Source organism: Vespa mandarinia, chromosome 6, assembly GCF_050613455.1.
Source record: "Vespa mandarinia isolate Hongniang chromosome 6, ASM5061345v1, whole genome shotgun sequence".
In the NCBI taxonomy this organism is placed as follows: domain Eukaryota; kingdom Metazoa; phylum Arthropoda; class Insecta; order Hymenoptera; family Vespidae; genus Vespa; species Vespa mandarinia.
In genome coordinates this window covers 3,911,564-3,938,587 of record NC_140815.1, presented here as the reverse complement: position 1 = coordinate 3,938,587, position 27,024 = coordinate 3,911,564, and the positions used below count along the sequence as shown (strand labels likewise).

The window sequence follows — 27,024 nt, the reverse complement described above, 5'->3', positions numbered from 1 at the left end:
CACGAACTGGCGGAAAGGTCGGCCTAACTTTATAATATTTCATTTATTTATTATGGATGGAACTTCGTCACAATACATTATTCTTTTCCCTTTTCTTATATTTTCCATTTCTTTTTTTATTCTTTCTTATTTCCCCTTTCGATCATTATCTTAATTCCGCAGTAACACACGAAAGATCTTTGGAGATGAAGTCCATAGATCAATGTTATGCAAGCCAGCGACGTAGTGTATAGGAGGTGCCTCATCGATTGTAATTATAATAATCATTTTAAATGATCAATGATAATATACGATCGTAACCGTAGAAAAATTTCGTCTTCTTTTCTTTTTCTTTTTCTTTTTTTTTTGTTGTTTTGTTGTTCGTCTGATAATACTGAATACCATGTTCGTTTATCATAATTCCTTTTTCTTTTTTTTTTTTTTTTTTTTTTTTCGTTTAAATCAAAAAGCAGTATCAATGAAAATAATTCGATATTTCTGGTACAATGATTTATCAAAATATTCTTTTATCCAGCTAATCATATTTTCTCTCTCTCTCGCTCTCTCTCTCTCTCTCTTGCTCTCTCTCTCTCTCTCTCTTTCTCTCTCTCTCTCTCTTTCTCTCTCTCTCTCTCTTTCTCTCTTACGATTAACGTAATTGACTAAAGAGAATGCCAAAGGAGATAATTGCTTAAGTATATATAAATATATGTATATACGTATATGTGTGTGTGTGTGTGTGTGTGTGTGTGTGTGTGTGTGTGTGTGTATAAAGATTTCATTGAAACGTTTAACAAATTACATTGTTTTGCGGCATTCTTGAGGTACATGGAGTATACAAAATTAATATATCTGTATAACTCGTAGATTCATTGTCAGAAATATGTATGTACATACATACATACATACATATATACATACATAATATAATGGGCTTTTATAATATAAAAAAACTATAATAAATGCACATTTTAATTATTGCAATAGGAAAATATAAGGAATTAACATTTGAGATCAAAGTATAATTACTCATATAGTTCAAAATTTCAATTGCAATTCTCGCTATTGATTTAAATACGAATCATTAAGAAAAGATTAGATTTACGATAGGATACACTCTTTTTATGTAAAAATTTCTAATGGAATGCAATAATATATTATATATAATATTATATGTTCAATTATATTTTAATTTAATCTTTGGCGAAAATATAGAAAGGAAATGTCGATCGGGTTTATTCACGAATGGAAAGAAATTTTTTATCAATTTTAACAAAAAATCAAGGAATAAGTTTTTGAAAGAAAAACAAGGTATTAGGCATGTATCTATGTACATACATAAATAAATTACAAATATATGTATGTGTGTACACCTTAGGAAATCGATTTAGAAATATAACAAATCGTTACTTAAAATTCCATGGGATTCTCTTTCTCTCTCACTCACTCACTCACTCAGTCTCTCTCTCTCTCTCTCTCTCTCTCTCTCTCTCTCTCTTTCTCTTTCTCTTTCACTTTCACTCTCACTCTCTCTCTCTCTTTTGATTGAATCTTATTACATATCGTAAATATAAAAATTGCCCGATCGAGAATCAATGGAGTTAGCCTTTGGCCTTACGTTTCGATTTGTTCTATTTCTAATGAATAAATGTTCTTCGACGTAAATTTTTCTTTAATTAGTCAACTTAAATCGAAGAGAATAAATGCACGTTATGGCATCTTTAAAAGCTAATGATGAGCGTATGAAAAAAAAAAAAAAAAATAAAAAAATAAAAAAAAGAAGAAGAAGAAGAGAACAAACAAAAAATTACATACCAAGTGCGAAATTTTCTTTTTTCCATTATATGGCGCAATTGTAAATAGTTATAAATTATAAAAAAGAAAAAAAGAGTAATTCGAAGTTGGCACTGCCGACACTACGTTGCTAAGACCTTTTTATCTTTTTCACTTTTCATTAATCTTTTTCAAGTACGCGCTGCATATTACATATCACCATAATAATAACATCCACGTCGCTATTTTTCTTGTCGATTAAATGTAATGATGTATATAATATATATATATACTATATATTTACGTACCAATTTTTAGTAAATTTATTTCTTTTATTCCTAAGACGTATGTATTATCCCTACTATGGTGTAATGCTTACGCTTTCTAATAATCTAGAAGAAACGGTACATTATTGTCTGCGGTGGTTTTCTTTTTTTTTTTTTTTTTTTTCTTTCTTTCTTTCCCCGATTATTTCTCATATATACAATTTATTTATATCTTTTTTTTTTTGGTACTTGCTTACGTAACATAGTCATGGAAAGCTCAATGGTATAACCACTGGTATTCATCGAGTACAATTTAATGCGAAGGATCGTAGTTACTCCGCGATACTCCTGAGGATCTTATAATCACAATTGATTCTGTCGCCGTAACAAAACGTTTCGTATAAATTACATATTTTTTTAAAAAAATATCACCGATCTCCTGTCGCACATTATACGCATGTATTATTTTGCCATGTACACATTATATGGGGAAAGTAATTTAAAAAAAAAAAAAAAAAAAGAAAAAAAAAAGAAAAAGAAAGAAAAAAAAAAGAAAAGAAAAGAAAAGAGAAAATATACCAAAGGAAAAAAAGAACAAAAATGAAGATCAAAAATTAGAAAAAAAAAAAGAAAAAGAAGAAAACAAGAGAAACAAAAGATAAAATTGATTCGAAGGACTATTACATTATATCGCGATATTATTTATTTGAAAGCTGTCGTAATGTTTTTTTTCATTTTGTTTTTTTTTTCTTTTTTTTTTTTTTTAAGGAGAATCATGGAAGCAACCGTTCGGCCTTCGGTTAAGAAGATTTCGTTTTTTATATTCGAATTATTATCTTCTATATAGTACGTTATTAATCGCCTTCGACAGTTAGGCAAGCTCGGTCGTTCACGCAAGGCATCGTATGGTGCTTATTAAATCGTTGCTTCAACAATCGTTAACAATTTTCTTATCTCTTTTCTCCGCTCTTGTCTTCTCTTTCTTTTCTTTTTTTCTTTTTTATTTATTTATTTATTTATTTATTTATTTATTTATTTATTTATTTATTTATTTATTTATTTTTCTTTTTTCGTTTCTATTTTTGCTCTCTTATTCTCCCTTTCTTTTTTCTTTCTTTCTTTCTTTCTTTCTTTCTTTTTCTTTTCTTCTTTTTTTTTTTCTTTTTTATAGGATTACATAATTTTAGATTTAAGGAATAACGGAGCTTCATTCCGATTCATCAAAGCGACCTAGCAGCTTGCACCGATCGATACACTCTATCTAATTTTAATTATTTTAATGTACATATAATTTTTTGGGGGCAAATGTGGAACGTCAATAGATCTATATACAGGTTGGATCCATTAGAAATTATTTATCCATATATCTCGATTATCCAAATATCTCTCTAAATAAATATGAGAGTTACGAAGATAATGTCAGACAATAAAATTATATAAATTTTATTATCTAACATTATTATTCTATTATTATCAATTCGTATTAGATAAATCAGATGTTTAGTTTTCTAACGAATCAACTTGTATATCGTACGTTAGACACGCGTTATTGTCTTTAAAGAGCATCCTGGCATATTCTTTCGTTTCTATATCGTAACGTCTTTCAAACTAAGTAGATACGACGATATTATTTTTTTCTTTTCTTTCGATCGAAGAGAGAAGAGGAAAAAAGCCGCAGAAGTGTGTGTGTGTGTGTGTGTGTGTGTGTGTATGTGTGTGTATGTATGTATGTATGTATGTATGTATGTATGTATGTATGTATGTGTGTGTGTGTGTGTTTATTTATATGTTTTAAAGCATTTCACCGTGCATTCACGTAATAATAATAACGATCATCTGAAGATAATCGCTTATTCTAAAATATTATAGCCAATAAATTCATTTAGCCACACTTTTGCTATAAGTATATTTAATTATAATCGGTGTTAACGAAGGAACAAACATGAGAGAATTGATTTGCGCACGATAAATCGAGTGTAATGACTCGTGCAAGACGAGAGAAGAAAAAAAAAATATATGTATATATATATATGTAAATATAATATTTATTTGGATAAGAACAAAAGAACTAGATTATATATGATCGATTGTATGAAAAATAAAACAATTAATATATGGCACGATTCTCGGGTAAGAGAGAAAAAAAAAATGTCGAATTCGAGTTATGAACAATAGGACGGTAAATGTAAATGTAAATGTATATAGAATCGTCTTGCACGCGAAAGTTCAAGAAAGAGATCTGATGTATAGCGATCATGGCGTAGTATAGCGATCAATTAGTACTATATCGTATATCGTATAATATTATCGTTATAATTATATAAAAATATATTTCTTAATTATTAACACTATAATAGATGAGTATTATATAAGCATCATATTTCTTTCTCTTAATATGGTCACGATGCCTGTCGCGGATAACCGAAGCTTCTATGTACGCGTATGAGGAAGTACAAGACCCGACATTATTCGTTATTGCCGAATGTAATGTCGTTTTGATACATAATTAATATATATATATATATATATATATATATATATATATATATATGGTATTATACAATACATACATACATACATATATATACATATATATATATGTATATATATATATGTATATATATGGTATTTTCTTTTATTATCTTCTCTTTTTTTCCATTTATTTTTCTTATTTCTTATTTTCCATTTTCTTATTCCTTTTCTCTTCCTTCCTCTTTGTTTGTTTGTTTATTTGTTTATTTGTTTGTTTGTTTGTTTGTTTGTTTTTTTTAATCGTTTTTTTTTCTTTGTTTTTCAATAACAATATCACTTATCGTTTTGTTGGCGCGTGTAAATAAAAAGTCGCATAAACTGTTATAAAATACACATTCGCGAGTATTATCAATATCTATGGAGTTTCTTAATTTTTACTCCTGCGCGTTTGAGCGAATAAAATCATATAAATGACATAATCATTTCTTCTTTTCTTTTTTTTTTTTCTTTTCTTTTTTTTTTCTTTTCCGTCGTATAGTGTATTGGAAGCATTTAATATCATACGTATGTAGATCTTATTATCGGGCCTCGAAATTTCGGTAATGAAATTATTGCGAGATTATTGTCGTTACTTTATTATTATTATTATTATTATTATTATTATTATTATTATTATTATTATTATTATTATTATTATTATTATTATTACTATTACTATTACTATTATTATCATCATCATCATTATTATCATCATAATCATCATCATCATCAATTTTTTTTTCTTGCCTTTCCCTTTTTTTTATCTTTATTCGTCGTCGCTATTTATATGTTCTATATATCAAGTTTTGCAATACTTCATCGGCAAACTTCGATCGATATTAATCGATTAATTCGAATGATTTATCGATGAGGATGAAAGAAAAAAAAAACAAAAAAAAAATAAATAAATAATGAGAAAACAAAAGGATCACCTTTATGAATGACTTGCCAAATAATCTTCTTATTCTTTCTTTCTTTTCTTTTCTTTTTTTTCCTCTCTCCTTTTTTTTTTTCTTTTAACTGATCTCATAATAATACATATATGCATAGGTAAATATATATAAATATATTTGGAAGGCGTAGCGTGATTTCTATTGCGAACGACCATTGGAAATCGATTAAAATTTTGATTTAATAATCATAAGTACGTAAGTACGTAATGAAGACGACATTCTCGCATGACATCATTCACCGATTTGCAAGGCCCTTTCGAACGGCGTTCATTAATATCGTGCGTGCTGTTTGTTGTCTGTATTCTATAGGAAATGACTCACTTGAGTATTCGTATTTAAAATATTTCTCTCTCTCTCTCTCTCTCTCTCTCTCACTCTCTCTCTCTCTCGCTTTCTCTTTTCCATTTGCTTTTAAAAAACAGTTTAAGAAACTTGTTTCCACAGACAAAATTGTATAATATAAATATCTTCGAAGAAAGAAATTGATATATATGTATATATATATACGTAATCATGTTACTGTATTATTCATTTAAGACTATGCCAGTTTGTACTTTAAAATGTTTTTTCTTTATGTTTTTCTTTTTTCTAATACTTCGAAATAAGAGAAAAATTTCAAATGACGAATTTTAAGTGATTTATCCTATATATGTGCAGACGTACACGCACACACGCATACACGCATAACACGCATACGTTTTCTCTCTCTTTTTTCTCTTTTTCTTTTTTTTTATGTATATATATATTATATATATACATATATATATATATATATATATATATATATATATATAATGTTCATATATTATAATATAATCATTCTGTAGATTTAAAAGTTACTTATAATGCAAGTTCAATAATATACAACGATCCAATTTTATCGTAAGCTCCATTAACGATCGTTCAATTTCAAGTGTCCTTCGTTCTGTTACTTTTGATCCTCTTTGACAATAGCGACGCGGAATAATTTATTCATTCCAAATGATCGCCCCCCGCCGTTTTTTGCTCTTATTTTCATTTTGACTTATAAAGAAAAAGGAGCTCATTTATTAGCAAGAGGAGTGAAACGATGACTTTTATAATATCTACATATTGATTGTAAATATATAATCTTTTGTTGGTTAAGAGAAAAAAAACAAAAATCAAGAAAAAAAAAACAAAAAGAAAACAAAAGAGTCACAAAATAAAAAATTACATATGTATATATATGTATATATATATATATATATATATATGTATATATATATGTATAAATATATATATATATAAAAAGAAATTTCAATAATGTAATTTCTGATCGACATAATATGCGTGTCTTTATCGTAACTCGTATGCAGATATATATGAATCTTCGCGTTTAAAAATGCGAATGGACTTTTAAATATCACACTCCCCCAGGCGAACGTAGCTAACGAATTTGTACATTAATTAGTTTCCTTATTATTGTCATGGTATATATAATATCTTGTTAATAAAAATACTAAAATATTATGTATATCATATCTTATAGTATATATATATTTGTGTACTGTGTTTGGTATATGTATGTATATAGTGTATGTGTTATATATATATATATATGTATATATATATATATATATATATATATATATATATATATATATATATATACACATACATACACCTTTATGTGCGTATATGTGTATGTGTATGTGTTATGTGTATAGAGAGAGATTATTGCATTATGCATTTTTGGTACCGTTACGTTATCTTATTTAGCGTATTCGCCGATACGCACATTCATTGGCAATTTTTCCCTATATATCATTAAATTTGGTTGCGTATCGAACGATTTTGCTGAGAACTTGGAAAAGCTCAAGTACATAACGATCCAACCCAAACAAGGGTTGGTATCGTTCTCTCCTCGTGGCACGATTACAACGAATACAGGAATACGAGAATAAGAGTTTCTCGTGAAATATTAAAAATGATTTGGCAAAACAAAAATCAAAATAAACGAAAGGAAACGTAGCACAATGGCTTTCCTTTCTTCGCGTTGATTTGATTGAAGAGAAAAAAAAATAATAACAATTAAAAAAAAAAAAAATATTAAAAAAAAAAAGAAACACATCGATGGATGTAATACTTGATTAATTAGAAACTTTAAATGCGATTTTTCTGTTTGAATGGAGTAAGAACCGTACGTACTCGGCCAACGAAGCGGACATAGGACGAAGAACGCTCGAAAATTTACTCTCTGTATGGTTTACAGTAAGAGTAACGGTGATTCATATGTTGGCTGTAGGAGCCGGAGTGAGAAAAGCGTTTGAGGCACTTAGAGCACTGAAATGGTTTCTCGCCACTGTGCAACCGCTTATGTTCAGTTAGATGATGTTTGTGCTTGAACGCTCTTGGACACTCCACGCATTTGTACGGCCTTTGCCCTGTACAAAAAAAAGAAAAGAAAAGAAATCAACAATTTTATGCGATAATAAGATGTCTAATCGAACTTTAAGATTGGCCGTTATTTATTCGGGTCAGTATTTATAATAAAATATCAGTACGTAATATAAGTGACGCAATCATGACACATAAACATGACGTAACCCTGACACTTAATTATTTATACCGACCAAAATATTCATATATATTTATCATTACAAAATACTTACCGTTAATTAATAATAATTAATACCGATCAAGTATATAGAAGCGTTTAAAATTTTACATATTTCTAATAATGTTTCCTTATAAAATGAAATTTGTGTATTGATTTTTTATATATCGTTTGATAATTTGCACAAAAGCGGATATATGTATATAGGTATAAAGATATTTTTTAAAGTCAATAAACTTACCGGAATGTTCATACTTGTGTCTCGCGAGAGAACTATGTTTTGAAAAAGTCTTGTCGCAACGATCACAAAAATAAAGTCCTTGTTCAGTATCTGCTGTGGTAGGCGGTTCAATTTGAACTGGATTCTCGTTCTCCTTTTTTGCGTTCCCATGATTTTGATTCTGAAAAGAAGGGAATTTTAATTTTGTGCATTGTAATGTAAATTTCATTATTAATTCAAAATTCGTGATGAAAATTTTGTAAATATGATCAAAACGTTAAGTCATTGGATGATATAAAATAAATAAATATTTCTACGTTCTTTGTCGTATAAAATGTCATTCAATATATTTTAATTAATTAAAATGTTTGTTATAATAAATACGATATTATTTTTAAAATAATAATATTTCAATAATTTTTTAAATTTCAAAATATTTCAATAAATATTTTTAAAATAATAATATTTCAATATCATTGAAATTTTATTTTATAAAACATTTTCAAGTCTAACAAAAGAATTTTATAAAATTTCAACGATCAAATAAATTTGGCTATATGTATCGAATAAAATTAGAAAGACATTTTGAAAATTTTCAAGGGATTAATGAAATAATTGCAATGATAGTTGAAATTTTTACAAACGATGTACATCATACGTGTATAAAATTTTGTTAGATTTGATTTAGCTAATACGTTGCTATAAAAAGAAAGTTTTACGCACATACATCACGATTTGTATGATTGATTTAAAAATAGAATTGAAAAAAAATTCTATTATAATCGTAATTAAAAAAAAAAAAAGCCATAAGATAAATACCTTTTGCGAGACGTCGACCGTGGAAGGCGTACGTTTCGTATCGATAGAATCGGTAATTTCTTCGTCTATAATAAGAGGCGAATCCTCGAGATCGTCCGTATCTTGATTTGGAACAGTAGAATTATTATCCTCTTTCTGTTCGCAAGGCGAAGAAACGTTTCTGTTGGAAGTATCAACATCTTTGACGAGCGATATCGTAAGGACATCTTTCTTTGATAAATCCAAAGGTTGTTCTATCGTAGTTTGATTAGCTGGATTTGAAAGAGGTAACAATGCTGGTATCTTCGATTCTCTGCGATCTCTGGCACGAGAATTTTGAAACCAAACCTAACAGAACGATGGTATTAGTTTAACGAGGATAAAAAAAAAAAAAAAAAAAAAAAAGGAAGAAAAAAAAATTCAATAATAAATAAATATATAAAAGTGATAAAGATAGATATACATTTGATGAAAATGGATATTTACCTGGACAACACGAGTTGGAAAATTAATGTAATTCGCTATCATAATAATCTCTTCTTTCTTTGGTCTAGGATTAATAGCGTAATAACCTTTGAGAACAGCCAATTGTTCATCGTCTATCAATGACCTCGCCCTCACTCTCCTACCATTTTCTGTATGCGTTTGATTTCCATCTTCTTCGTCATCGGAATCCGGCTCGGAACTATCCTCGGCTTTCCTCTTGGAAGTTAACCTGACAATACCATGGGGCTGATTAGCATCTTCAAGTTTAGCAGCCAAACCTTCGCTTTGTGAGTCGTACTGATCCGTTACTGACCAATCAGGATAATGGGTCATCTCGCTCGATACTTCGCTATCCTGGTCCTGTACAATAAAGTTAATAATATAAATAAATAATTAATATAATATTAGATAAATTTATTAATATGTGTCGAAATATAATATAAAGATACAAATAAATTATATCCACGGAAATGATTGAAACAAATTTCAACATCCGCCTTAATATGAATAACTAGGATGGTTTTTTTTTTTTTTTTTTTTAAAGATATCGATAATAAAAAAAGTAAATACCTATGATATGATATATTCATATCAAATATAATATTATCAAAATAATTATTATAAGTAAATAATATAATGATTAACATAAAAATAATGTAATATTATAATCTCATATTATGAAAAAAAAAAAAAAAAAGAAAAAAAAACGAAAGAAAATATTTATGATATGATATACTCATGAATCATTCAAATTTGAAACATATAAATATACGTATGTGATGTAGCTATTAAATAATCATTATTTCAATATTTATTTCATTTTAAACGTTACATACTTGATAATCGTCTTCGAATTCTCGTTTCATAGTGGCCGGTGAGGTAGACAATTTTTTTACATTCGCTTCTAATAATTGCTTCGTAACAGAGGTATTGACAGTTTCCAAAATACGTCGTACAACATCCAAGCCCTGTGATTCAATCGGAGCAGGTGATTCCTTCCCTTCAGTACCTTCCGTACCCTCTGAATCCGCTGTCGATGGGCTCATCGTTTCTCGATGATTTTCGAATTGTTCGGCGACTTCATCGAGTCGCTTGGAATGCAGTTGATTTAATATCTTTCCCAATGAGGATTGAAGGAAGTAACTACTAAAGCCCATCATTTGGGGTAGAAGGCTTGGTACATCGTAAATACCTATAAATGCAAAAAAAAAAAAAAGAAAATGTTATTTGAAATTGAATAACTTTTTATTCATTGAGAAAACAGATACGGTTTTAAGATTTTTGACAAAGTGAAAAATTCATGTATGCTATATGCGGTATATTGATAAATAAATAAATAGTTTTGTGGTAGTGATAAAAAATGCAAAAATTAATTTCTCAGAAAATTTTCCATCGAATAATTTTATATAAAAGAAAAAAAAAAACGAAAAGAAAAAAAAACAACAACAACAACCGTATATATTTCACAAATCTAATCGTCTTATAAAAATTCTGTATATATAATTAAAATCGATCATTCCTTCTAATGCTGATTATATTTCTGTACAAGTTATATCTATTTAAGAATTTATACAATCATAAAATTCAACATTAAAAAAGATCATTCTTTGGACAAACGTTAACAATGTTATTTACAAGATACACATAATACAACCCCATATCAAATAGATATATACATATAAGGTTTTTCATAAAATAGCTAATAAACAATTTGTAATCTTTTTTCTTTTTATCATTCTTATAACAAATGACGATTTTCTCAAATCTGGGTAAAAAGTTATTCAATATTAAATATCGTTTAAATTCTTTTATTGCGTGTAAGATCTCATATTAATATATGTGCGATTACCTCCGCCTTCTCGTATCTCTTGATAATCTGAAGGAGAAAGCTTTGGCAGTATCGGTAAAAAAGTATTGTTGTTCGCCGCAAGAAGTGTATCTTCACGTCGTCCAGGAACCGATTGCGTTGGGGTTTTCTTCGAGCATTTATCAACATTACTTATACTGCTTTGTCTCGATTTCTTCAAATTTACGATTAAGCACTTTTTGGAAGTCATATGACTTGAATAAGAGCCAGAATGTGAAAATCTTTTTCCGCAGTTGTTACATTGAAATGGTTTTTCACCGCTGTGTATACGAAGATGTTCCTAAATAATATGAAAAGATTAAGTCGAAAGAAAAGTTCGTAGAAACGATCGTGTTCGCGTACCTTAAGGTGATGTTTAAATTTGAAAGCTTTCTCACAGTGGGGACATTTAAATTTTCGAAGTACTGCACTTTCGTCATGGCTGATCATATGCCTTTGTAATCGATAGACGTTAGCGAAAGTCTTATTACATACTTTGCATGACTGTAACGAAAGATAAATAAATTTGTTAATGTAACAAACCGTGAAATATACGAATATAAATAAGAGAAATTTCACTTATTTATAGCTTACAACTTGGGAAAATTGAGCGTTTGGATCATTTTTGTCGACCGAGTAAAGCGTCTTGTGAGCGTCCTCGATATGAAGTTGAAGTACGTGCGCGTCTCGGAAGAGTATGCCGCAGTGGGAACAAGTTTGGCCATTTCCTCGTTTGACCGTCGATCCTCCCTCGTTATCATCGCCACCTCCGCCACCACCACCACCACCACCACCACCACCACCACCACCACCACCACCACCACTACCATCAACACCACCGCCACCACCGCCACCGCCACCGCTACCGCCACCGCCACCGCCGCCGCCGCCACCGCCACCGCCGCCATCCTCGTCGAGTACGGCCGACGTGGCTTCAGCGGTACAGCCTTCGGTTGCCGTCGTCACCGTCGTCGCTACGTCCGCACCACCTGCTTCGTCCTCGCTGCAATCTAAGTATATACAAAGTAAGCGCAAATGCGCTCTTACGGATAACGTATCATTAAAAAAAAAAAAGTATATATATAAAAAGAAAAAATAGAAGCAAAAAGAAACATTAAAAAAAAAAAAAAAACAAAAAGAAAAGAACAATACAAAAAAAATCATCACTACCGAGTTGCAAAGTCGTGTGCAATTCTGGGAGGGTCCATTGTCATTGGTTACGACGCATCTACGTATATGCATAGATACCTATACGAAAGCTATATAGAGATTGGTATCTATATAATACATGCACATGTATATGTATATATATATATATATGCGTGTGTACTTATACACACATATATACACACTGGTATCCCCCCCTTTACCAGTTTTTCGCACGAGGCTTCGCACGGCACCCTGTGCACGACGCCCTACACGATGCCACGCACGCGTCGAGCCGAGCACCACGACGACACACGGACCACGAGGGGAAAAATGACACATGACCGTGAGCCCGCTCGAGCCTGCATAACTTTTCGGTCCGATCATTGTACCAGCAGGGATTCAAACGCTGCTCCCACTGTACCTATTCCCATTCGTGATCATGAACCATTTTACGACTTCGATATCGCGGTAGATACCTATTGTATCTATGAGAAGTTACCTTATTAACGGATCAGACAAGAAAATCTTCTAAAGTTTCACCTTTCTCCCTTATTAATCTCTATCGATAGATTTAGGCCTTCTTTTATTTATCTTCGATTTATTTATTCCTTCTTTTATGCCTTTTACTTTGGTATAATAATGATCAATATTTTACTATTAAAACACTAACGAAACGCATTCTTATTCTGACTGACTTTCGTTCGTGTTCGTTCATGAAACGAACTTTGATCAGCGTGCAGTCCGATAAGATGTCGAAACGGGTCACAGCCGTGACCTTTCCAGCCTTCCTGTCAACGGTTCGTGGATCATTCGTTCCTCGTTGCGTAGCTCGCAATGTTACGTTATTTCTCAAGAGCTCGATTTATACCAATATATTTTTGCAACAATACGAACAAAATTATAAGAAATATTAGATAATCTTTCGGAATAAGAAATTAATTAAATACGAACGAATAAATTTATATATATATGTATATATATATATATGTCGTCTATAAGATATCCTTGTTCTATTTATTTATCAATGGTGACCTAACTATTAATTTTGTTTTGTTAAGATATCGCATAAAAAAGAAACATCTAAGTTTTATATCGAAAAATACGCGGCTTATAAATCGACAAAAGTTTAAGTTTAATTAACAAAATTGTTTTCTCGTGGATGAAAAATAAATTATCATTTTTGTTTTTCATGATTTTTTTTTCTTTCTCTGATCCATACCAATAATCAAAGATGATGCTTCTACCAATGATGTCAGTGGAATGTGGGAAATGATATAAGCAACTTGCATATTGTCTATTCTAACACGTAACACGTCTCGGTTATATGTAGATCATGATCTTAATGGACTATAGAACGAAAACAAGAAGAAGAATCAACGACTGAGAGAATATTACGAACTATCATAACGATTACATGATCGATCCCACTTTCTCGAGAGCTATACACGAGCTCGAATCGTTCACTAAAATTATCAGTTTCGTTATGATCTCCTGTTATTTATCTTATTCCCGTTATCTTAAAGAGAATTAACATTCGGGTATCATGTTTTTCGCTAGTTCATTTCTGTCTTCCTAAAATCTAAACTAATTTATAAAATGATCGATTTACAAGAAATCTTTAATTCTGTTGTTTGACCATATCGATCGTTTTCTCGTCTAATTGTATTTACGATAATTAATATACGATAAAAATCGACGAAGAAAATCTATCTTCGAAGAAAATTTAATTAGGCCAGAAATGAAGTATACGTAATGTGTTATTTTATCAATGTTTTTTCTTTTTTTTCTTTCCCATTAAAGTTGCACTTATTAGGAAAGAATTCCTGCGGTCGGCGATACTTTCTAATGCAACGAATCTTCATTTCGTCATTTCCATATACTTGGGGGAAAAGAAAAAAAAAAAAACAGAAATTCTTCGTGACCATTTACCCTTGTGGTCATGGATAAACCGCATATCTCGTGGCTTCTATATTTCATTGAATTTCTTTCGAGTTCTCTCGTGTGACACTTATGTTAGTAAATACAATTTATAAAACGATTTCTCGAGAGGGACTTTACAAGTCCCAAACGTGTATGAAATTATCGAGACCCTAAAGAACTATAATTTCTATTCGAATCTCAAATACATAAATCGATCAGAAATTTACTAGTCCTGCAGTTTAACGATTTTGAAGGAAAAAAAAAGGAAGATAATTACTCCAAAAAAAAGTCTCGAAAAAGTGTAAATGATCTTTAAATTGATCTAGTAACTTTTGGCCAGCCCTATATTTCGATAAGAACAAATGTAATATATATATATATACGTTTACTTCAGAACGAATACTTTTTGTTGTTTTGTTTTTCATCGCGTAAAATAATACCATTAAGAGAGAATGAATCTACCCAAAAAAAAAAAAAAAAAAGAAAAGAATGGAAACGGAAAGAGTATGATCTTTTTAACGTATCCTGTTGAAAAAAAAAATAAATAAAAAATAAATAAATAAAATGGAATAAACTCTGAAAGCAGATGGGGAACTAAAGGGGGAAAAAAGGTTCGCAGTATAAATGGAAGAAGAAACGTCGTTAAGTAGTTTAATTTTTCGAAATATAGTATAAAAAAAAGAAAAAAAAAAAACAGAAAAAAGAAATGAGAGAAAGGAGGAGCATAGGTATGAGAAAAAGTTGGATGGTAGCCATGCCCTTAGACGGTGACGAAAAGATGGGCGCGCTTACGTCATCAAGAGCGTCGAGAAGAACGGATGGCGGCGTACTGCCGAGTATGGACTGCTATGAACTTATGGAGCGACCAGAGTAAAGGCGCGTTTGCACTCGAGCAGCAGCTCGAACTTGCTCTCGAGGATATCGTGCGCGCCACAACGAACAAGGATATAAACCGTGCGGCGCGTGAGCCAAGTAAGTAAACGCGATTTCTCCGACTGAATCCAAAGAGAGGTCATTGAGCCTGATAGGGCGCGGTCGCCATCTTCCATGACATTAAAACTATTTCGATGCCTTCCTTTTCTTTCTTTTTCTTTCTTTTCTTTCTCTTCTTCATTCCTTATGACAATTCTCTTGTTTAAATATTAGTATTATAATATAAAATATAATATATAAAATAATACATAAAATAATATAAAATATGTATTATAATATATAAAATATATGATTAAAATATAAAATAAAGATATGTAATTATTGTAATATAAAATATATAAGATATACGTATACATTTATATATGTATATATATATATATAGGAATATGTGTGGGTATATATTTTTGTTTAAAAAAGAGTAAAAAAATTATTGAACTTTAATATACACCTCTGTATATTATAATTATTTTCATGTTATTATCATATAGTCGTTGTTATTTGGAAAAAAGAAAAGCCGAGCAGGATAAAAGGAAGCTCGATTGAAATAATAAGAAAAGAAATGTATTCGGAATACAAATGTCCGCAAGTAAAACGCAGAATCGTTTTATTATCAAAAACGAAAGACAAAATAATAATCGTGAAAGAGAGATAACTCGATGCGATATCTCATAAAGAAAATATTTGCGCGTTTCTCAATGAAGCCTGACGTATTACATATGTACCTATGTACTAGTCAATATACTATGTATATCATCATACGACGTTTATTGCGATGTATGCAAAATCTAATCTTTTTCATTTGTTTATGTGCCAAATCATGAACGAAGAGAAAGAGAGAGAGAGAGAAAGAAAACGAGATATTATTACTAATACTAATCTAATTAATAATAATAATGTTATCGTCGATAATATTTGTTCATACGTTATCTTCTATAGAATGTAAATGTTTTTTAATAACTTTACGATAACAATTTTTGTTCTTTTTTTTTATTCATATATATATATATATATATATATATGTCGTTTAAATACAAAATAGCGGAGAAGTATTAATAGATTTCTACAGAAATGCTTTGTTGCGATTTTATATACGGATATCACGTGCAATTTGACGATGAATAAAAAAAAAAAAATCAATGAATATTTTTTATTCAATCTGTTGAGTCTGATTTGATGCATTTTTATGCATCTTCGTATTCATTATATATATGTTTTATTTAATAATTGCAATGTATCATATTATATGTTTTCATTGTTTAATAATCGTATCTATAGAAATAAATATAAATATAAATATATCACGAAAATTAATATCCACTAATTATCTAAAACGAAAATATGTATTAAAATACATTGACAGTAATATATTCGATTAAAATGTACAATTTTGTTTAGATTTATGTATGCACAAAATATATGTAAATAAAAAATATATTAGTATAACTTGCAGTCTCTGATGAAACGTAATATTTACAACTTATTTTAATATCTAGTAATTTATTATAATATCGAAATGATGTATTATATATAACCATATATATATAAAATATAATACATATACGTAACATATATCTTCCTATAACTTGACTCGATCAAAATTTAATCGGAATATATACGATTTTTTAAATGAATTTATCAATTAATAAATATTCGTTGTATACGTAGTTTTGATAAATAGCATTGAAAATATATTACAAAATCGGATTTGATAAGTAGAGTTCGATAAAATATTATGTAAAATAGCGTTAAATTATAAAAAACAAAAAAAAAAACATTTGCTAAACGATACGCTTGATATCTCATGAACAAGAATGCGTAATAAGAAATAAAGGAAGTATATATTTTTAACGTAAATAAATGAAAAGTTTCATGTGAACGAATAACGATGAAAATTCATCATTGTTTTCAGGTATTCGTTTACTCTCGAATTTCTTTCTTGCCTAGCAATGATTACGATAAATGATCAAATTCATGGAAATATATGATAAAAATAAATCATCTTTTGTTATCTACGCGTATACTTGGTACGCTGACATCAACTTTTTTCAGGAGGCCCATCGTCGTCTATCATTCCAGAGCTGAATTTCCGTTCGACAAAGACAACAACGAGAATACAACGATCATTTGATTTTTAGAAGAACGCAATCAATCTTGATTTTAAATCGTGCAGTATAAAAAATCGTAACTTCGTAGAATCGTAACTTCGTAGAATCGTAACTTGAAAGAATTGTTTAGCAAGTTAAAATGAAAAATTTATTGAACGGTCCAATGAAACTTTCGATTTGTTTTAATTAATTATCTCCGTTCGAGGTTGATATTTTCGAAGAAAATTCTCTTGCCATAGATCTTTTGAGGTCATCGGGTCACTGTGCTCACACAGGAAATAAGAAGGAACACGTTACAGCGAGTAGCACAGAGTTTCAACGAAATCGAAGCGGGGGCGTCTGTTATTTTTTCTTTTTTTCTTTTTTATTCGGATATATCTTGGTTCGCGGTGTGGAAAGGTCTACGATAAGTGGGGATGAAGGAGGGTAAGAGTGTCCTACGTTGCATACATTGCACATGCGCTTACGACAAGACGAAAAAGAAAAAGGGAGAAAGAGAGAGAAAAAGAAAGAGAGAGAGAGAGAGAGAGAGAGAGAGAGAGAGCGAGAGCGAAAGAGAGATAGAGAGAGTGAGAGAGTGAGTGAGAGAGGCAAGAGCGTAGTGAGACAAAAATACGTATCGCATCTCTTTGGTGATAGACAATGTAACCAGTAGTAGATAGAAGATAGAGGTTAGAAAGTAAAAATTAGAAATTCTTACCTTTGTATGTGTTCCGAACAAGAGTCATGCTCATATTCGCGAAAGCACCGATCGGTATTGCGTTTCGCGCGTGTCACTCTTGTTCGTTGCCGAGGACAACGAGGACGCGAGACGCAACCCAAACGACGATATCCTTCCTTCCTTCGTGGCCACGTAATCTCGATGTCTGTTCAAGAATTCGTCCAACGACGTTTAGTGCCACAGCAGCGCAGCATTCTCGTGCACGTATTCCTTTACTTCCGACGTAACTTGGAATATCTATCGGGTTCGCCGTTTTTCTCACTTATTTAATAAGACCGAAACTCGAAATATACCGGCCGGATGTTGTTCTTTACGCGCACTATCGATCACTTTCTCACTCTTTTCTTTTTTTCTTCTTGTTCTTCTTCTTCTTATCTTTCTCTTTACGTCTAACTATCAATTCATTTCTTTCTTTCTTTCTTTTTTTCTTTCCCTTTCCTTTTTCTTTTTTCTCTTTTCTTTCTTTTTCCTTTTCTCTAACGAGTTTGAAAGGTGTTGACAAATTTTCCAAATAAATTTCTCTTCTTTTACTTCGTCTTCGTCTTCTTCTCCTATTTTATATCTAATGAGGAGGAGAAGGCGAAGGCAGCGACGACGGCGATGATGACGACGACGACGACGACGACGACGACGACGACGACGACGAATGGGAGGGTGTCGCCTCACGTGGTGGCGAAAAAGAGGCCGATCTATCGAGTTACTTTTTCACAATGTTTCCCGACGACGACGACGACGACGACGACGACGAATACGAATACGAATACGACGACGGCGATGACGATGACGAAGACGACGATAAGAGAGAAAAGATTCTTTTAGAAATATATGATTACAACGGGACTGATCTAACGGCGTTAAGAGATAGCTTTGTAAATGAGTGGAAGATGATTGCTGATCCTCCGAAAGGCGCCGTGCGTAACTCTCAGGAGGATGATGGTAAGAGCGGGGAGAGAGGAAGGAGAAGCTGTCGTCGTGTAGCGAGAGGAAAGACGAAAAGGAGCGCGATGTCAATGATTCTGCCGTTCGTTTGTTCCACCGCTTGGTTCTTCGTTCCTTGCGTCTGACCTATCTCGAATGGGCGGGACGCGATGTCGCCGCACGAAAACGCCACCGCTTCGCTCGCGTGACGCTTTTCCGCTTCTCTCAGGTGCTGACCTTCGCACCGAGCTTGAAAATCTTATTGGTTCTCTATCTCTATCTCTCTCTCTCTCTCTCTCTCTCTCTCTCTCTCTCTCTCTCTGTGTGTGTCTGTCTGTCTATCTATCACTATCTATCTATGTATCTCAATCTACCATTCCACTATTTGGTTTTACGTGATGTCCGATCGATCGCATCCACATCCTTCTAGATTGAACTCGCCTTTGCGTTTCTCCACCCCGTGCTCTACCTTTTTCTCTCTGTCTGGACACCTTCCTGTCAATTTATCCAACGTTTACGTTTATTAAAGACACAATCACATTTTCTTCCCTTTTCTTTCCTTCTCTTTTTCTCTTTCTTTTTCTTTTCTTTTCTTTTCTTTTCTTTTCTTTTCTTTTTTTTTTTAGTTGTCACTTCTCTAAGCAATCTCACCACTATTACACTCGCGATTTATTTAACGACGAGAAAGAAAAGGACGAGTATCGAGGGAATCGGAGAATGTATAGACACAAGAATGAATATTTAAAATTTGATTTCACTTGCTTTCACGGAGAAGGAAAGCTTTATTTTTTGTTTTCTATTTTGAATTTTTTTTTTTTTTTATTTATTTATTATTTATTTCATTCTCTCTCCCTTCTCCTTCTCCTCCTTCTTCTTCTTCTTCTTCTTCTTCTTTTCCTCCACCTCCTCTCTACCCACTAATTACACTTGTTTCTCTTCTTTAGGTATTTCTTTTCTTCCTCGCGTATATAAAGTTTAAGGAAAAAAAGGAATAAGATCTTTTGGGAGGGTAGGTTGGAAAGGGGGGAAAATAGAAGAGAGGAAAAAAAAAGAGAGATAGAGAAGAGAAGGAACGAGGGAAAAAGCGAGGATTTAATGTTCGATGTTAGGGCATGGTAAGATCGGGCGAAACAGAAGCGTCCGTTTTACACTAGCTGACTCGAAGCACCGAACACCGGTAAACGCGCTCCCAACTAACACACATTGGAGAGAAAAGATCGGGTACTGCTTTGGAAGGTTACTATAGGATGGGACGGACGATGATGGCGGCTGTAGCACGGAGGAGCCACCGCCCCCGTGGCTTTGCTCCCCCTCTGTGCCCCTCTTTAGCCGGCACCGGCACCGGCACCACCGCCACCTCCACTTCCACCTCCACCTCCACCTCCGCTGCCACCACCACCACCGCTACCACCACTACCGCCTTTTCCCTTCCCAATATCGTATCGTCCAGTGAGTCGGCGCACCACATTTACCCCACTCCGCCTACAATCTCCTTCCCCCTTTTTACCTTCTCTTCGTCACGGTGCGAGAACCTCCCGCCACCCGCCCTAAACCAGAGATCTACTCTGTCTGTCTGTCTCTCTCTTTCTCTCTTTCTCTCTTTCTCTCTTTCTCTCTCTACTTCGGGCTCCTACTCGGACGTCGTCCAGAGTCTACGACGTAGCTAACAGCAGCCTTTATCATCCTCGCCCAAAGTCCCCGCGCGCAAGTCACGCATCCTACGTCGACGCCTTCTCCGCCACTGCCACCACCACTACCATCTACTTTTCACCTCCACCTCCATCTCCACCACCATCACCACCTTTTCTCCTCCACCTCGTCATCGTGGCGTCACCGTGCCGGCACGGCGTCCCTAGCCTCCGTCGTCCCTAACTACGCGAGAAGTATACCTCTCAACTAGATTTTCTTTCTCTCTTTTTCTCTTTCCTTCTCTCTCTCTCTCTCTCTCTCTCTCTCTCTCTCTCCACCTATCTATCTATTTACTCTCCCTTTCTTTATTTCTCTCTCTCTCTCTCTCTCTCTCTCTCTCTCTTACAATTTGACAAACCTACGTGCGATCCTCCTCATCATAATCTCTTTCTCTTCGCAGTATTCCGATTTTTCTTTTTTCATCTTTTTTTCTTTTCTCGAACATTTGAAGAAACCTAACAACTACGATCGATACCATCTGCCGACTGTAAGTCGACTAATTTCTTATCGGATGACGTATTCATTAACCGGAAACCGGGATATCGTTTGTTCCCTACTTAACGGATGCCTTGCTCCTATTTTTCTTATCTACAAGGGAGGATGTATATAATCACGGATACGATTCGTTTCTCTCTTTCCATGCCCGCTGGATCAACTTGCCTTTAAATAATATTTACAATTTTACCAAAAATTTCTAATCTCTTTTTATAACTATTATACAAATTGAAAAAGGTATCTAGATGAAAATATTTGTCTTAAGTTAAATTTTAATTAGAAATTCGTAATTGTGTAAATATGTATTTCTGTTCTTCAATCAAATTAGCGATCAACATTAATACCCATATTCTTAAGTCATAGATACGCATATTCCATAGCATCTCTCAAATTCAAAATTCAAAGTCGATTTTTCTCTTCCTCCTTATCGTTTTAATAACAAACCATCGGAAAAACAAAAATATAGTATTAACGAATAAACAATTAATAGTAAATTATTAAATAAAAGCATAAAGTTTAAAAATAATTTCATAAACGTAAACTGAAAGATAGTGAGAGCAAGAAAGATTAGAGTAGAACGTATATGAGAATGAAGATTGAATCTTCAAAATTAATAGAAATGTACTCTCGCATTTTGTATTCTATCTTTGACAAGAGTAGAAGCTATTAGGACAAATAACGAAGTTTCTTTTGTTTTTTCCCCCTTTTTTTTCTGAACATTGCTACAACCCTATGAGATCGTTGACCTCGTATACCTTAGTATTGAAAAGAAAAGAAATAATTTCTTTCTACGAATTCATTGATAATACAATAGGGTAAAGATCTCCGTATATTTCGAGATGTGAAAAGTAATGTAAATCGTTACGTATACATTCGTAGAATATATAATGTGGATTCTCAATTAATTCATACGGCACTGAGAAAGTTAAGGCTTAAACCGACGACAACGTACGAGGATGATAAGAGAGATCGGAGTCGAACGAAGTCGTGTAAGGAGGAGGCACTGAGAGTTAATGCGCGCTCGCGCTTCAGCGCATATTAGTGAGAGTACGGAGGACGGACATAGAGGTGTCCACAGTGGGGATCGCGAGACTCCCTTCCAGCTCATGGAGGGGTATCTCCCTACGCACACTGTGCCATAGTCATTGCCGGCCACTCTGTGAATCCCTTTTTTGTTGCCGCCCATTAGACTTAACCACGGCGTGATTCGCAGCCAGCGGTGTCTTCTTTATCTTTGCCCAAAGCAAAAGTCTTTGCGATTACAACTACTTCTCTCTTGCTCTTACGTTTCATTCGTTTTTTCGTTTACTTCTCGCTCTTTCGTTCTTTTACTCGCTCGTTCGAACTTTATCGTTCTTGCGATAGATACGCGTGAATCACATGCGCGTGTATTTGGTTTGACGCTTATTTTTTTTATCGTATGTGTATTATGATAAATATTAACAATGTAACAAGTTTAAAGTCCTCTTCGAATGTAATTAAACTCACCTAAATCGGTCATCATTGGAAAGAAGAAGAAGAAGAAAAAGAAGAAGAAGAAGAAGAAGAAGAAAACAAAAGAAGAAGAAGAAGTAAAGGGAAAGAAAGAAAAAAAAATAACAATTATTCTTTGTATCTCATACCGATGGCAAATCGATCTAAATATATTTCCTTTCTTTCGAATTTATTAAAATTATATATTACATTACAAAATATAACCTCGATCGGATATCTTATTCTATTGATCCTTTCAAGTGAAACGTGATGTTCTACATATATACGTTTTGAAAAGTTAAAAGTCTAGTTTCTATTTGATAGTCCCATTTCTATTTCAAATAAGAATATAACTTCGTCGTAGAAAATAAAACAACAACGGGGAAATTACATTTTAGATGTACTATTAATTTCCTACATTCATTATCGACAAGTTATTTCAAAAGAAAAAAAAAGAAAAAGAAAGAAAAAAGAAATAAATAAAAAGGGGAAAAAAAAGGATGAATAAAGAATTAGATTAGACGCATTTAAAACTGTTTAATCATTAAATTAACACAAATGAGATAAATCACGAAGTCAATATTTAAATAGGTATACGTTTCAAGCGTATCTATCTATTATGTATTTCAATGTATTTCGTATGTATATTATTTGATAAAGAAAAAAGTCAAATAAGATCCACTAAGAGCTACAATATAATCGGTATACGTGAGAAAAAGGGAAAGAGTGATGGAGTGAAAAGAGGTAGAGGGGAGAAAAAAGAAAAAAGGGAAAAAAAAAGAAAAAAGAAAGAAAGAAAGAAAAGTGAGAAGAATGAGGGGAGTGGTAGAAAAGGTCAAATTTCACGTAACTTATCCGGCTTTTAACACCGACCATCGTAACTTTAATAAGTACTAAGTACAAGTTTAATAAGTACTAGGTTTGACAATTTGTTGACAATTTGTTCATAAGAAGGGATTGACAGGTACAAGTATACATATATATATATATATATACATATATATATATATAAAGAGAGAGAGTGATACACAAGTAAATATCTAGACATAATCATAGAGAATGAGAAAAAAACGACCGGATCCGTAAAACTGAAAGCTCGAAGGACAAAAAGCTGACCTCTTGAACAACTGTACACCATGTGTGCACCACTTGTGCCTTCTCTTATCCTATTCTTTTTCTTCTAAACTCCCTTCTCTCTTCCCCAGGTCTCTTTTCTCCTTCTTTCTTTTCCCCTCTTCTAAGAGTCTTCTGTTTTTCTCTTCTGTAGTTTAATAATGTTACCAATAAAATAACAAAGAGAGAGAAAGAGAGTGAGAGAGAGAGAGAGAGAGAGAGAGAGAGAAAGAGGGAAAAAGAGAGAGAGAGAAAGAGAGTGAGAGAGAGAGAGAGAGAGAGAGAGAAAGAGGGAAAGAGAGATAGAAAGAGATTCTCAAGCGATTGAAATGATTAGCATTAAAAGTGTATCAATCTTATATCCATAAAAAAGATTACATGTTCTCTCGTCGAAATATAGTATTCAAATATATATCCTATAATGTTATTAATAAGTATAACATAATATAATATATATATATATATATATATAAATTATTAATAAAACTATATTAATAAAAATCATTTCGTATTTGAAGAGGAATGTTATTAGGAATATTATGTTTGAAATAATCTTATCTTAATCGTGCATTATAAAATAAATAAAAAAGATTAGGGTTGAATGGGAGATGTATAATATACAAGTTGTAAATTGTACTAAAGGTGGACAGATTGAATGTGGACCGAACAGTCCTCTCTTACTCTCGAGAGACAGCACGAAAGCGGGAGAAGAAAATAAACGCGTGCACTTTTACCTACATACATATATACTCCTGTGAAAACGACTATGTACGGTGGTCGCCATATGGACCATGGTGCCTGGGGGTCCAGAAGAGCGTATACCTTCATCTCTATTGCCGAATGCCGGCCAGATTTTATGGTCCTAGGTGCATACATACGTAGAGTAGAATTAGAAACGATATTCCTCCCTTCCCCTTTAAAAAGAACGATTCTCCAAAAGCGAGACGGCACGAGATAGAATGCACATGAGTCATCGATACTTTCTGCGTACAGTTTTGTTCCCAGGAAGCTTTGTCTTCTCATTTTTTTGTTTAGATATATATATATATATATATATATATATATATATATAATATATATAATATATATAATATACATAATAATGTATAATTTATCAATTTTTGATATTTTAAAAATGCACATATACAAGATTGAAATCTATCAAATTCATGGGTATATTAAATTTGTATAAAATCATTTGATAACAAATATTTATATAAAACTCATTATTTCTTTTTCATATAGCATATTAATTTCTTTGTAAGTACTTCGTTTAACTTGAGGTGATTTATTTAGTTTCAAAAAATATTATATCATCACTATTTATATATATATATATATATATATATATATAATATATATATAATATATAAATAATATTATATATATATATTATTTATATATATAATATTATATATATGTAAAATGTAAAAAATAACATAATAATGGATATTAAATATAAACAACAGAATAGTTACTTTAAAACGGTACCTTGAAGTTAATTTTTAAACTTAGAATAGGGAAATCAAATGTATGAAAATCTAGTGTTAATATTCATATAATTTGAAAAAAAATTTATTTATCATTTTCTTTAATCTTTCTCCAATTTCTTTCTATTTCTTAATTTCTTTTCTTTTCTTTTTTATTCTTTTTTTTTTCTTACTCGCTGTTATTAAAATACCTGTAGAAATATATAAAAATACGCAGAAATAAGAACATTAAATACGAGAGACCATAGAAACCATAGAAAAGAGTAATTTTTATTGGATATTTCCATTTGCTGCTTTAAACATTTTGAATGTATTGATGTTCCATTAAAATAGAGGAAAATTTTCTATATGAAATATGGAAAAGTTATAAAAATAATATTAAAATACTAGTTCGATATTCTTCATAATCAAATAGGAAGGAAAGGAAAGAAAAAAAAGACGGGGTGAGTGAACGGGAGTACGAACAAATAGCTTCCAATCTGTTCCATCCCTTTGTCGGAAGGATCTGTGCCGCGTGTGCAAATCTACCCTCTAAAGCACCATAGCCGTTCGCCGTTCGCCGTTCGCCGCTCATACTACCCCTACACATGCCTAACACCTGAGCACAATGGAGACACGATTTGATCCCCCTATGAATCCCCTCGTTCTTTTCTTTCCACCGCGCTTAAATACTGACGCGAATTCGCGTTCTCTTCTTTACATAAAGTTATCTACTATACGTACATATATACGTACATGTATATACCATAAATATAAATAGATATATACATATATGCACACCGTTTATAATACTTTTTGCATATCCTAAAATGTAGGCTAAAACTTAGAAGTCAAAATGTCACTTTATACAGATATTGTATAAAAGGCAAGGATATCTTAAAATATTTTTTTATAAACTACTTGTTAAGATAACGAAGAAAATCTTTATATAAAAAAAAAAAAAAAGAAAGAAAAAACATATAACTTTATAAATAATCTACACTATATATAATCTTATAAATGTACGTTATAAAGATACTTTTAAATAAGTAGAGCGTAAAGATATTATTTGCAAATAAAATTTCTATATGAGATATCTTTTATTTTAAAAATATAAAAATATACTATATACGCGATGTTAAACCAATCAATATACATATATGTAGCTTTCATCTATTTTCATCAAATTTTTTTTTTTTTTCAAAAGTCTAGACAATAAATTCTCACGATAGATTTAACAAAAAAAATGACTCACATATCGTAAGATCTAAATTTAGTGATGAATCTATTCGGTAAGTTTAAATTTCATGAATCTATGTGGGTCTAACAAAAAGTTATTCCAAGCCAATATAACATACATACATATCTACCTTTAAATGTGCTTCTAGGTGCACACGAGTGATTCTTAACAAACATGCGGGTACCGTGCTGAGAATTCCATTCAATTTAAGCGTAATTATTTAATTGACGATCTTCACCAGCATTCTCACAGAGAAAAATGGACGTATGTATCTGTATATATATGCATACATATGTACACATATATCGTCGATCCAACTATGATACAATGAAGCTTTATAAAAGAAGTGTAACGTAAAAAATGAGTAAAAGATATCTCCGTTGTTTAAT

At 31.8% G+C, this 27,024-nt stretch overlaps 1 protein-coding gene and 1 long non-coding RNA gene across 2 annotated transcripts; one reads left to right on the top strand and one right to left on the bottom strand.

The window, feature by feature from the left end:
* Positions 1-35: 35 nt before the first annotated feature.
* Positions 36-20,461, bottom strand: zfh1 (Zn finger homeodomain 1). Its single transcript, XM_035864892.2, has 9 exons — positions 18,218-20,461; positions 12,005-12,420; positions 11,774-11,914; positions 11,414-11,711; positions 10,401-10,756; positions 9,565-9,924; positions 9,100-9,426; positions 8,302-8,461; positions 36-7,887 (listed from the first exon to the last, which is right to left on the bottom strand). The coding sequence occupies exons 1-9, from the start codon at positions 18,249-18,251 to the stop codon at positions 7,694-7,696; spliced, it is 2,286 nt and encodes a 761-aa protein (XP_035720785.2). The 5' UTR covers positions 18,252-20,461; the 3' UTR covers positions 36-7,693.
* Positions 15,282-27,024, top strand: LOC146872946 (uncharacterized). The gene is made up of 2 exons (XR_014982311.1): positions 15,282-15,451; positions 26,784-27,024. It is a non-coding gene; the product is annotated as an uncharacterized LOC146872946 (long non-coding RNA).

Bases quoted from the DNA above. Each gene is read 5' to 3' on its own strand.
- zfh1 (XM_035864892.2), bottom strand. From the start codon at position 18,251: ATGAGCATGACTCTTGTTCGGAACACATACAAAG. The intron at 9,925-10,400 runs GTATGTAACGTT...TTTATTGTACAG, and splicing joins AATTCGAAGACGATTATCAA to GACCAGGATAGCGAAGTATC. The intron at 8,462-9,099 runs GTATTTATCTTA...CCTTCTTTTCAG, and splicing joins CGGTCGACGTCTCGCAAAAG to AATCAAAATCATGGGAACGC.